Raw genomic sequence first — 14,035 nt, 5'->3', positions numbered from 1 at the left:
ACCGAGTCCATGCCTGTACAAAAATGGCATCAGAAACTCCATATGGTAACATTCTAGGATGAATAAAGCCCATGTGTGTGACAAAACAATCACTTTTTTTTTTTTTTGAGACAGAGTTTCACTCTTGTTGCCCAGGCTGGAGTGCAAAGGCACAATCTTGGCTCACTGCAACCTCTGCCTCCCAGGTTCAAGCAATTCTCCTGTTTCAGCTTCCTGAGCAGCTGGGATTACAGGCATGTGCCACCACACCCGGCTAATTTTGTATTTTTAGTAGAGACGGGGTTTCTCCATGTTGGTCAGGCTGGTCTCGAACTCCTGACTTCAGGTGATCCGCCTGCCTCAGCCTCCCAAAGTGCTGGGATTATAGGCATGAGTCACGAAGCCCGGCCTAAAAGAATCACTTTTATAATGGCTTCACTGACACTTCGTTAAATACCGATGTGTTAGCCACAGATGAGCACTGTGGATACTGGGTGGTGAATTATTAATGCAAATTTTCCATAGGAAGTCAACTGGGAATGTGTTTCCATATTATACTTACATGTAAAAGTATATATGTAAATATATACTTTCTTCCTGTATTGGCCATACACTGGGGAGAAATCCAGCCAAACCCTCTTGAAGGAGGAAGAAAATTTAATTTATGCAGCAACTAACATGTCATGGATTGAACTCAGCTAGAAAGGAAACATCTTCAGTGAGGCCCTTTAGTAATTCAGAATGAACAATTAAATTTGGTCAATGTTACTGAGGTAATAGAGACATACACTGAAGATACAAACAAGGTCATTTTCCTGCTACAAAATCCCTGTTGACGGATTCATTTGGATGAATCCATCGAGGGAAGAGGTTTGAGGCCTTCCCTAGTAAAAGGAAAACAGAGAAATAGACAAATAAAAGAGGAGGAGAAATTGCAAAGGGTGAAAGACTGACTGACCTCAGTAGCTTTCTGGCTGAGTCCCCGAAGCAGCAGCACAACCACATGTATGGCAGCTCTGCGTACTTGAACTTCACCGTCTGTTTTGGCCACAGCAATCAGGCAAGCTGTTACCTAGGAGGATGAAGGAAGATGAAGTTGATAAGAATCAGAGTTGCACAATTACCTATAACCTTTCAACTGTGTTCCACTTACTATACATTCATCAAGAGCAATCTGGCTTAGAAAGGGCTGGACAGTTGCTTAATCCTCAACAAGGAGGGTGAGATCTAGTGGGAGACATCTTGATGCAGTCTGGCTTTTCTGGTAGAGGACAAAATCTGGTTTGGAATTTAAGAACGAGATTAGAGAGTGGGAAGGAATATGTGTACTGTATATTATATGTATTTTTTAAAAGGTAAGGTCAAATGCTAGTATTTCCACAAAAGCGGAAAGAACTGTTCCTTGGCCCCCTTTAAGAACATCAAATCAAAGGAAAAAAGATGGTCCAAACCATAGCTGCCTCTAGAGACTGAGGATCATGGGGATTTAGCTAAGGAGACTTCAGAGTTCACAGTCTGGCATCAATGTGAATGTACCATTGATGAAAGTTTCAGCCTAGGGATACAGAAATACAGATATATTCTAACTGATCTTCTTCAGCATGTCCAGACATTCCAGTCCTACAAATGTAGTGTACACCCGATGTGAGTCAGCAGGGGTCACTTTCAGAGACTTCCTGAATATGGAATAGGTCTTTCTGTGCTCAATTACTTTATGTATTTTTTCTGTTTTGTTTTGAGACAGGGTTTCACTCTGTCACCCAGGCTGGAGTGCAGGGGTGCAAGTGACCCTCCCATCTCAGCCTCCCAAGTAGCTAAGACTACAGGTGTGCACCATTATGCCTGGCTAATTTGATTATTTTTTGTAGAGATGAGGTTTTACCATGTTGCCCAGCTGGTCTTGAACTCCTGGGCTTACGCAATCCTCCTGCCTTGGCCTCCCAAGGTGCTAGGATTACAGGTGTGAGCCACCGTGTCAAGCCTGTGCTCAGTTACTTTTTTTTTTTTTTTTGAGATGGAGTCTTGCTCTGTTGCCCAGGCTGGAGTGCAGTGGTGCAATCTCAGCTCACTGCAACCTCTGCCTCCTAGGTTCAGGTGATTCTCCTGAGTAGCTGTGACTACAGGTGCACACAACCATGCCTAACTATTGTTTTTTGAGACAGAGTCTCACTGTGTCACCCAGGCTGGAGTGCAGTGGCACGATCTTGGCTCACTGCAAGCTCCGCCTCCTGGGTTCATGCCATTCTCCTGCCTCAGCCTCCCGAGTAGCTGGGACTACAGGCGTCCACCACCACGCCTGGCTAATTTTTTGTATTTTTGGTAGAGATGGGGTTTTACCATGTTAGCCAGGATGGTCTCGATCTCCTGAACTCGTGATCTGCCTGCCTCGGCCTCCCAAAGTGCTAGGTTACAGGCGTGAGCCACTGCACCCGGCCCACCTAAATTTTTGTATTTTTAGTAGAGATGGAGTTTCGCTATGTTGGCCAGGTTGGTCTCGAACTCCTGACTTCAGGTGATCTGCCCGCCTCGGCCTCCCAAAGTGCTGGGATTACAGGCATGAGTTACTGTGCCCGGCCAGTGCTCAATTACTTTAAAAGACCATACTATCACAGGAAAGAAAGACTGGAAATTACTTGCAAAACTGATATATAGTTAATTATGTCATAAAATCAAACAGTTGAATGTAATAGCCACTGTACCCCTCCCTGGCTCCTGGTAGGCAGAAAAATGTTTTAAAATCTCAATGAAGCGATACAATTAATAATAATGACAACAAACCTTTCTGAGGCATTCATGTAAGATTTAAAAAGAGAAAAAAAAAATTTTTGAAAGTGCGACCAATGGCAGCAACAATCTGAAGGTATGTCTAACTTATTCAACTGGTCTCTCATATACTTTTTTTTTTTTTTTTTTGAGACGGAGTCTTGCTCTGTCACCCAGGCTGGAGTGCAGTGGCCGGATCTCAGCTCACTGCATGCTCTGCCTCCCGGGTTTACGCCATTCTCCTGCCTCAGCCTCCCAAGTAGCTGGGACTACAGGCGCCCGCCACCTCGCCCCGCTAGTTTTTTGTATTTTTTAGTAGAGACGGGGTTTCACCGTGTTAGCCAGGATAGTCTCGATCTCCTGACCTCGTGATCCGCCCGTCTCGGCCTCCCAAAGTGCTGGGATTACAGGCTTGAGCCACCGCGCCCGGCCCTCTCATATACTTTTATTTATTTATTTATTTATTTATTTGAGACAGGATCTCGCTCTGTCATCCAGGCTGGAGTGCAGTGGTGCAATCTTGGCTCATTGCAACCTCCACCTCCTGGGTTCAAGTGATTCTGGTGCCTCAGTCTCCTGAGTGGCTAGGACTACTGGCACATGCTACCATGCCTGGTTAATTTTTTGTATTTTTTGGTAGAGGCACGGTTTCACCATGTTGGCCAGGCTGGTCTCGAACTCCTGACCTCAAGTGATCTGCCTGCCTCAGCTTCCCAAAGTGCTGGGATTACAGATGTGAGCCACGGCGCCTGGCCTCTCACATACTTTTGTTGTTGGACTTACTATGTGAGTATATTTCTTGGCCAGTAGTAGAAGGATATCTAATTATGATAGGAAGATAGCCAGACTGTGTTTAGAAACATGTACAAATACATACCATGTTTAAAGAATGGTGACTATGAGAACAAGTGAGGAAACAGGCTTGTGCAGAAATTTTAACTATACAGGTTGTATTTTTCACAGCTTTCAAACAGTTGGGCATAGTTCAAAGTATCTAATTAATCAGTGATGGCAGAGAGATTAGAAGAACTAGCTCGTTCTTAAGTATAATTGCGTCTGTGATGCCCTGGCATTTAATCAAGTTGTGCATCTATTAGACAAACATGCAGCTTGCAAGTGAAGGAAAATCCCAGAGGAGTTCAACCCTTTGGGGGCTGTTTTCAGTAAGACCCAGCAAGCTGTTCTGCCTTTGACTTGGGACGCCCAACCCTAAGGCCAGCAGTGGCTTCCATGCCTCTGGCATTAACAGTAGAAGCAATTCAGTCCTAAGAGGAATTCCTTGGGCAACCTCCAAACAGGCAACAATGTAATAGCTACCTCCACTTTCAGGCTTAGTATTTACAAGGTAAGAGCTGAAACCAGAGAAACAAGTTAGAGCTAGGTCTGAGTCCCTCTTGACACAGGGAAGTGAAATCTGGTCTGATGGCTAAATTATGGAAGCCAGCCCAAGGCCATGGACCGAGCAGAGGGTCTCAGGCGTTCTGCTTGCTCCCCTCTACATTTAGCTTTGGGCCCCTGCTTCCACGTTTGGCAGACCAAGGCTCCCTGGCCTAGAACCATGTTGGTGTCTGCCTTTGTCACCTCTGTTCTGCCTCTCTCTGCTGAGCGGGTCATGCTTCCGCCTCAGCTCTCAGTGTAAGGCCCGCTCTCACACTTGGGCACTTGGGCATTAATCCCACAGTCGGGATGTCCAGACAGAAGCATCCTGCCTGGAAAAAGGCTTTTCCTTCAAGGGCAATTCTTTTTTGTTGAGATGGAATCTCGCTCTGTTGCCCAGGTTGGAGTGCAGTAGAGTGATCTCAGTTCACAGCAACCTCTGCTTCCAGGGTTCAAGCAATCCTCCCACCTCAGCCTCCCTAGTAGCTGGGAATATAGGCATGCACCACCATGCCCAGCCTTCTTCTTCTTCATTATTATTTTTTTTGGAGACAAGGTCTCACTGTGTCACCCAGGCTGGAATGCAGTGGCATGATCTCAGCTCACTGCAGCCTTCACCTTCCAGGCTGCGGCACTCCTCCCACCTCAGCCTCCTGAGTAGCTGGGACTGCAGGCGCCCACCACTACACATGGCTAATTTGTATAGATTCTGTAGAGATGGAGTTTTGCCATGTTGCCCAGGCTGGTCTCAAACTTCCGAACTCAAGTGATCCGCCTGCCTCGGCTTCCCAAAGTGCTGGGATTCCAGACATCAACCACTGCACCCCAGTCAAGGCCAATTCTTGAATCCCTGTGCCACCTTGAAAGTATGACTGAGAGAGGAGCTGGTTATGACAAGCCTTGCTGAGATCAGCTGAAATAGCCTCCTGCTTGCTATGGGCTATTAGTGACTTATGCACCAGACTCCACCAAACCCATCTGTAGTCAGCCATCCAGGACAATCAGGAAGAGGCCCGAGAACTGAAGAGCATTTGGGAAACTTCCTCAACCCCTCTGTCACCAGGACCAAATCATATGAAATGTATAATGGTCTGTCACACAAAATGTTTTTTGAGCATCAGAATTTCAATATGGTCTTATGGGTATCATCTAAAGATAAGAACAGCCTTCTGTTCAGGTCAGGCACCCATAACCAGCTTATAATGCTGCTCTCCAGCAGACCAGTGAGACAGACCCCTTGTCCAACACCAGAAGTGGGGAGGATGTAGGCCACTCTCTTCTACGTATCCAGGCTGGAAAAGTCACTTCAAGGCTAGTCTCTCACCTTTAACCCCAATGACATCATAAACACTGAGTTCTACCTCTAAAAACCTTGGTGAGATAGATAGATGATATAAGGTCTTTACTAATTTATGAATTGGCATATTATTTCTATTCTCTAAGTTCTCTCAGAGGGCAGAAATCCATTCTTTTTTCTTTTTCTTTTTCTTTTTTTTTTTGTGAGGCAGAGTCTTGCTCTGTTGCCCAGACTGGAGTGCAGTGGCGTGCTCGCAGCTTACCGCAACCTTTGCCTCCCGGGTTCAAGCGATTCTTGTCTCAGTCTCCTGAGTAGCTACATGCGCCTGCCACCACACCTGGCTAATTTTTGTATTTTTAGTAGAGATAGGGTTTTGCCATGTTGGCCAGGCTCTCAAACTCCTGACCTCAAACGACTGCCCACCTTGGCTTCCCAAAGTGCTGGGATTACAGCCACTGTGCCCAGCCAGAAATTCATCCTTTTGTCACCTGCTCTGAGTAAAGCATACTATGGAAGGCCTTTCTCTTCACTGGCGAAATCAGTAAATTGCATACACTTCTAAAAACCATCCAGAGAGAAACATGCTGATTGCTTTGGAAGCATTAAAGGTCAGTTTCAACAATTTAACACTTAACAGGAGCCAAGAGAAATAAGGTAAAACACTCCCAAAACAGCTGGCACACACCAAGCATAACCAGAACCATAAAAATAAAGATAGTACAAATGGCAAGATTACCAAAAACTGACTTTGGAAAATTCCAGGCGAGAAGTTGCCAGGATTGAGGTATGTATCAAGGAAGCATGACTTTAATTTTCCAACTGCATCTTCATCCATTTTCCTAAAGCTTCCTTTGTTAAAATTCAGTTGTTTTGCTAACTTGTCTGCAACTTTACCATCTGTAAACCAAGAAACCTTAACAGCAAAGACAGTGTGACCAACCAGTCTCATGAGCTTGGCTTACTCAACCCGCCATGAAAGAAACCATGGCAGACACTTTACCTTTCTTGGGGTTTCCCAGAACAGCTATCTCAGGCCTCATCTCAGGGGTCTATGTATCCTTAAACTGCACTGATTGTGCAAAACTGATAATAAATTCAGGTCATTCCTTGGGATCAGAGGCAGTGGCTTTGTATTAGCCCCCAAACCTCAGGTATGTGGAATTCTGGGCACCATGTTAAAAGGAGACTGGACTTGTCACCTGGGACACATCTTATTTGCTGTAGTGAGGACAGGCCTTTCACTGTGGTTCACTTAAATCAATTTACTTCTCATAGAGAGTGATAAAGATGAAGAACCTATCAAGATTTGGTTTTAAGCGACATGGCCTTTGACAAGAACAAGGAGAAACTGGAAAAAGAAAAAAAAAAAAAAGAATGTTCTCTACAGGTTAATTCTTGACATCAACAGAGAGGAAAAACCTGAATTCCCAGTATAGTGACTGTGGAAGGGTTGAGCCTATATTTTGTATTCCTTCCCAACCAGCTGGCACCATCAGAGCAGACAGTGCCCAAATCTGGATCATCCAATAGTTACGACAACTTTCTTCAGATGCCGAAGAGCCATAGCCAGAGAGGAAGGGCTTTGATGCCCCCAGACTACGTCATGTTAGAAGGGACTCAGTGGCTGGTTTGTTCAATTTCATTTTCTTCTGCTTATTATTTTTAACAGGTTTAATTCACTTTATTCTTCTTGTATGCCAGCTTATGTTGTGGCCGGGTGCAGTGGCTCATGCCTGTAATCCCAGCACTTTGGGAGGCCAAGGCAGGCGGATCACCTGAGGTCAGGAGTTGGAGACAAGCCTGGCCAACGTGGTGAAACCCCACCTCTACTAAATATACAAAAATTAGCCAGGCCTGGTGGCGCGCACCTGTAATCCCAGCTACTCGGGAAGCTGAGGAAAGAGAATCGCTTGAACCCGGGAGGCAGAGGTTGCAGTGAGCCGAGATCCCCACTGCACTCCAACCTGGCGACACAGTGAGACTCTGTCTCAAAAAACAAAAAAAAGAAAGCTTATGTTGTAACCACAGCTGGAGCCTGGGTCCTCTGCATGGAGACTCTGGTGTGGGTCTTGATGAGATGGTCAGTGCATTCCTGACAGGGAGGCTTGGTGAATAGTGTCTTTCCAGAGGTTAGGGGTCAGGCAGCTATAGGTCCTAGAGATGGCATCAAAGGCAGCCTTGGTGAAGTTGTCCAGGGTGGCAGTGCAGCCCCTGGCTGAGGTGTAGCAGTCGTCAATACCGGCCATCAGCAGCAGCATCTTGGGCACAGGAGTGGAGATGATGCCATTGTTCCTGGGGGCAGGGATAAGGCGTACTAGCTCAGAGCTAAAGCAGCCTGTCACCATACAGGGGCGATGTAGGACTTGCCAGTCTTGTTCCCCCAATAACCTCTCCACATAGGGACAATGGAAAGCTTGGCCAGGATGATGGTCCCTTGGATGGCAGTAGTAACCTCCTTGAAGCACTTGACACCTAGACCGATGTGCCCATGATAGTTCCTAACAGTAGCCAGTGCCTTGAATCTGGTGCGCTGGCCAGTGTGGGTCTGTTTCTACACAAGCATAATCTTCAAAACCTCACCCATGAGAGATGCCACCCTGAAAAAAGCCAATGATATCACACTCCTCGATGGGCAGGGAGAAGAGATAGGTCTCCAGGGACTTGATCTTCATGTGCTTGACCAGAGGGCCCAGCTTGGTGATGGGTATCCACTCCTTGTCCTCAGTTGTGCCTCTATGAGTTCCATAGTCTCAGCTCCAGCCTTGACCATGGCCGCGAGCCCAGTCCTGCATGCTGCTACCAAAGCCTCTGAGGAAGCCATGGCAGTTTTCCATTTAGGGTCCCCAGGGCCCCTGGGACCTCCCGCCACATTGGCATCATCCTCCAGTTTGGTGATTTCTCAGAAAGGAAGCTGTTCAATTTTATCTCAAAATAGATTATGCTTCTCCCCTTCCTCTGCCTGGCTAACACTTGATCAACATAACCTTCTTGAGGCCCTGACAAGTTAACCCAGGGTCCCAGCTCTGGGTCCCCCAGTGCTTGGTGCTGGCTCTATCGTGTCACTCCTATCCACTAGTGGATTTACTCCTCCGCATTTCACACACGCTACTGAAACTTCCTTAAGGGAAGAGATTGGGTCCTTTATTTGTGTCTTCTAGCATACTTGCCAGATAACAGATGCTCACGAAGGAGAATTCCTTCTGTTTGCAAAGACAAGTTTCCCAAAGCTGAAGTTCCTCCCCCACTAGCACACCCTGGAACTAAGCAATTCTGAGACTTCAAGGGCTTTCACAGGACACTGAAAGAACTGTCCTAGAAGAAGCCACAGTCACTTTTTATTTTATTTACTTATTTTTGAGACAAAGTTGCTCTCTATTGCCCAGGCTGGAGTATAATGGTGTGATCTCAGCTCACTGCAACCTCCGCCTCCTGGGTTCAAGTGATTCTCCTGCCTCAGCCTCCTGAGTAGCTGGGATTATAGGTGCCTGCCACCATGTGGGGCTAAGTGTTGTATTGTTAGTAGAGATAGGGTTTCACCATATTGACCAGGCTGGTCTCGAACTCCTAACCTCAGGTGATCTGCCTGCCTTGGCTTCCCAAAGTGGTGAGATTACAGGCATGAGCCACCACACCTGGCAACAGTTAACTTTTTTTTTTTTTTGAGATGGAGACTTGTTCTGTCGCCCAGGCTGGAGTGCAATGGTGCGACCTCGGCTCACTGCAACCTCAGCCTCCAGGTTCAAGCAATTATCTGCCTCAGCATCCCCAGATTACAGGCGCCTGCCACCATGCCCGACTAATTTTTTGTATTTTTAGTAGAGATGGGGTTTCACCATCTTGGCTAGGCTGTTCTTGAACTCCTGACTTCATGATCCACCCACCTCGGCCTCCCAAAGGGCTGGGATTACAGGTGTGAGCCACCGTGCCCGGCCAACAGTAACTTTTCAAGAGAAGTTAGATTGGCTGGACACGGTGGCTCACGCCTGTAATCCTAGCACTTTGGGAGGCTGAGGCAGGTGGATTGCCTGAACTCAGGAGTTTGAGACTAGCCTGAGCAACATGGTGAAACCCTGTCTCTACTAAAAATACAAAAAAATTAGCTGGGCATGGTGGTGCATGCCTGTAGTCCCAGCTACTTGAGAGGTTGAGGCAAGAGAATTGCTTGAACCCAGGAGGCAGAGTTGCAATGAGTTGAGACTGTGCCACTGTACTGCAGCCTGGGTGACAGAGTGAGGCTCTGTCTCCATAAATGAATGAAAGAACGAACGAACAAAGTTAGATCATTTCCTTCTTCCACCCTGGCTTCCCATCTCACTCACAGGAAAAGCAAAAGTCCACACAAGGCTCCGCTGGGACTGGCCACTGCCTTTCTGGTGCCAACTCCTGTTCTTCTGTGAAGCCACACTGGCCTTACTGTTCTCCAGCACATGAAGCCTGTACCTGTCGCAAGGCCTCTGCGCTCACATCTCCCTCCACCTGGAATGCTCCCTCCCTAGGTTTCTGGATCAACCTCTTGCTTCCTTATATCTTTGCTCAAAGGTCACTTGTCAGTCGGGTACAGTGGCTCATTCCTGTAATCCCAGCACTGTGGCAGGCTGAGGCAGGCAGGTTGCATGAGACTAGCCTGGACAACATGGTGAAACCCCATCTCTACTAAAACAATACAAAAAAATTTAGCTGGGTGTGGTGGCACATGCCTGTAGTCCCAGCTACTTGGGAGGCTGAGGCAAGAGAATTGCTTGAACCCGGGAGGTAGAGGTTGCAATGAGCCAAGATCGTGCCACTGCACTCCAGCGTGGGCGACAGAGGAAGACTGACTGTCTCAAAAAACAAAAGTCACTTGTCAGGAAAGCTTTTCCTGTCCATCTGAGACAATAGCAAACTCCCTTTGGGCTCCTTATCTTACTAAATTTATCTCTTTGGTGCTTATCATCACCTGACACAGTATAAATCTGTATATCCATGTTTACTTGTTTACTGCCTACCTCTCCTCTCCACAAGTCAGGTCCAGGAGGACAGGGACTCTGTTGTCTTCACAGCTGGGTCCCTAGCACAGAGCATATGGCTTGGCTCTAGTCCCAACTGGCACAGGGTAAGTGCTCATTACATATTTGTTGAATGAATAAATGAATGAAGAACTACTTAAGAGCCAGGCCAAATACCCCACTCTTTGCGTGTGAATGAACTAGAGTTGTCTGACTATAGGAGGACTCAGAGGCTGAAATACTAAGACTGGCAGGTATCCAACATGTTCAAACTTGTAGTCCACCCAAGGTAGCTGGTTTGGTAACGAAGACAAGGCGAACATGGGATGCTGCATAAGAAGGAACATCTAAAAGGAAGAGAGATAAATTATATGGGATGAAAACACCTGTTTATTTTTTCAAATCAGAGGGAAAATATTGCCTTCTGAAGTCTCACTGCCAAAAGTAAGCTCTATTAAAAACCAGAGCTGTATTACCCTTCCTGTGTGTAGCTTGTCTCATATGGCAATTCTCTAGCTTCCAAGGCACAAAAGCAACCTTATAAATGAACTGAAAACATTTGCTTTTTATTTATTTTTTTTAAACAGGGTCTCACTCTGTTACGCAGGCTGGAGTGCAGTGTTGCCATCATGGCTCACTACAGACTTGACCTCCCCCTCCCCAGGGTCAGGTGATCCTCCTGCCTCAGTCACCGAAGTAGCTGGGACTACAGGCATGCATCACCTTGCCCCAATTTTTTTTTTGAATTTTTGTAGACACAGGGTCTCACTGTGTTGCCCAGGCTGGTCGTGAACTCCTCGGCTCAAGTGATCCGCCCACCTTGGCTTCCCAAAGTGCTAGGAGTACAGATGTGAGCCACTGTGCCCAGCCTGAAAACATTTATTGAGAGACAATATAGAAGAGTGGTTAAGAGCTGACTTCTGGAACCAATTGCTGCATTCAAATCCCAGCCTTGCCACTTTCTAGTTGCACAACCTTGGCAACTTATTTATCTGTGCCTCAGTTCCCTCTATGAAAACTAGATCAGTAGGCCAGGTGTGGCGGCTCATGCCTATAATCCTAGCACTTTGGGAGGTTGAGGTGGGCAGATCACGAGGCTAGGAGATCGAGACTATTCTGGCTAACATGGTGAAACCCCATCTCTACTAAAAATACAAAAAATTCCCATGGCGTGGTGGCGGGCGCCTGTAGTCCCAGCTACTGGGGAGGCTGAGGCAGGAAAATAGGATGAACTCAGGAGGCAGAGCTTACAGTGAGCCAAAACTGTGCCGCTGCACTCCAGCCTGGGTGACAGAGAGAGACTCCATCTCAAAAAAAAAAAGAAAAAAGAAAATTGGATCAGTTGACATCTGTAAGGTACTCAGGAGTATAGAGTGCTTGCTATGCTGTTATGACTATTTTTTTCGAGACAGGGTCTCACTCTGTTGCCCAGGCTGGAGTGCAAGGGTACCATCACAGCTCACTGTAGCCTCTGCCTCCCAGCTTCAAGCAGTTCTCCTACCTCAGCCTCCCAAGTAGCTGGGACTACAGGCGTGTGCCACCACACCTGGCTAATTTGTGTACTTTTTGGTAGAGATGGGATTTAACCATGTTGCCCAGGCTGGTCTTGAACTCCTGACCTCAAGTGATCTGCCTACCTCGGCCTCCCAAAGTGTTGAGATTATAGGTCTGAGCCACCGTGCCTGGCCTTGCTATGACTATTATTGAAACACATAGGAACTAGCCTTCCCAACCAGCCTTCTCCGCTCTTGAAACATTCAATATTGTATTAATCAGCCAACACTTAGCATCCACTATGTACCAAGCACTGTGATAGGTACTAGGGGGTATGACAAGGTGAATCAAGATGGGTTCTGCCCGTGTTGTGCTCACAATTTACTAATGACCGTGAACATTCCTGGGACTGATTCTGTAGAAACAGTCTAGCTCTCTAAAAGTGGAACAGGATCACTGGACAAGAGGTTTGCCAGGAAGGCACCCCAAAGCAGCAGCTCCTCATCTCAGGTTTTTTTTTTTTTATTTATTTTATTTTATTTTTTGAGATCGAGTCTTGCTCTGTTGCCAGGCTGGAGTGTAGTGGTATGATCTTGGTTCACTGCAACTTCCACCTACCAGGTTCAAGCGATTGTTCCTGCCTCAGCTTCCTGAGTAGCTGGAACTACAGGCATGCACCACCAGGCCCAGCTAATTTTTGTACTTTTGTTTAGTAGAGATGGGGTTTCACCATGTTGGCCAGGATGGTCTCGATCTCTTGACCATGTGATCTGCCCACTTCAGCCTCCTAAAGTGCTAAGATTACAGGCGTGAGCCACAGTGCCCCACCCTCGCCTGTTTTAAGATTGAAACATAAAGGAAAACGGTGTTTTTCTTTGTGTCAGCACCCATGGTAGGCAAACAACCTACTACCTATTTGCACTTCATTTCCAAAGGCTAAATAAGCAATGCTTGATTCTTGCTGTGAGCCAGGAAGCCATAAAGTAACAAGGCCTTTCATGATGTAGCCCCTACTTGCGCTTTCTTGCCTCAGCTTCTACCACCAACTAACCCCCCGCCCCCTTACTCCAGCATTTGGAAGCTTCCTAAACATGTCAGGCCATCTCACGCCCTCTGCACAGCTGCTCCCTCTGCTGAAATGCTCACCCCTGACTTTTTTTACCTGCCTAATTTCTACTTGTTCTCTGGATTCAGCTCCAAGGATTTCTTCCTCCAGGACATCTTTGCCAATACCCGAACCTGACCAAGGGACTTCTCAAAGGTGCTCCCATAGCATCGATCCCAGTGTACTATAATTGGCCGGGCGCGGTGGCTCAAGCCTGTAATCCCAGCACTTTGGGAGGCCGAGACGGGCGGATCACGAGGTCAGGAGATCGAGACCATCCTGGCTAATATGGTGAAACCCCGTCTCTACTACAAAATACAAAAAACTAGCCGGGCGACGAGGCGGGCGCCTGTAGTCCCAGCTACTCGGGAGGCTGAGACAGGAGAATGGCGTGAACCCGGGAGGCGGAGCTTGCAGTGAGCTGAGAGCCGGCCACTGCACTCCAGCCCGGGCAGCAGAGCAAGACTCCGTCTCAAAAAAAAAAAAAAAAAAAAAAAAAAAAGAATAATATAATTGTAATCACTGACTCTGTGTCTGCCATATTACCCATGCCCAGAAGGCAAGGTGGTATCTGACAGGGTTTTGTATCCTCGGCCCCTAACACAGCAGTTGTTTTGAAAACATATGGCTAGGGACATCTGAAGGACACTGGTCACTCTGCTCTTCTTATTTCCTTTTTTTTTTTTTGAGATGGAGTCTTGCTCTGTCACCCAGGCTGGGGTGCAGTGGCGTGATCTTGGCTCACTGCAATCTCTGCCTCCCAGGTTCAAGCGATTCTCCTGCCTCAGCCTCCCGAGTAGCTGAGATTACAGGTGCTTGCCAACACTCTCGGCTAGTTTTTATATTTTTAGTAGAGATGGGGTTTCACCATGTTGGCCAGGCTGGTCTTGAACTCCTGACCTTAGGTGATCCACCCGCCTTGGCCTCCCAAAGTCCTGGGATTACAGGTGTGAGCCACCACACCCGGCCTGTTCTTCTTATTTCCTTAATGCTCATCCTCATCACTGTCATCATCAGCCCTCTTCAAATGACCAA

At 47.1% G+C, this 14,035-nt stretch overlaps 1 protein-coding gene across 4 annotated transcripts in view; it reads right to left on the bottom strand.

Annotated features, from left to right (window-relative positions):
• Nucleotides 1-14,035, bottom strand: part of TANGO6 (transport and golgi organization 6 homolog) — a 268,545-nt gene that overhangs the window by 40,948 nt on the left and 213,562 nt on the right. For all 4 annotated transcript variants that reach the window (XR_004438955.1, XM_033218804.1, XM_033218803.1 and 1 more), the window contains one exon: nt 938-1,051. Coding sequence is in view for 3 of the 4 variants with exons in the window: in XM_033218804.1 (XP_033074695.1) it covers nt 938-1,051 (114 nt within the window). In the remaining variant the exon portion in view is untranslated. The remainder of the gene's footprint in view (nt 1-937; nt 1,052-14,035) is intronic.

Source organism: Trachypithecus francoisi, unplaced genomic scaffold (genome assembly GCF_009764315.1).
Source record: "Trachypithecus francoisi isolate TF-2019V2 unplaced genomic scaffold, Tfra_2.0 Lachesis_group10, whole genome shotgun sequence".
Classification (NCBI taxonomy): Eukaryota; Metazoa; Chordata; class Mammalia; order Primates; family Cercopithecidae; genus Trachypithecus; species Trachypithecus francoisi.
This window is presented reverse-complemented; position numbering and strand designations above follow the sequence as displayed.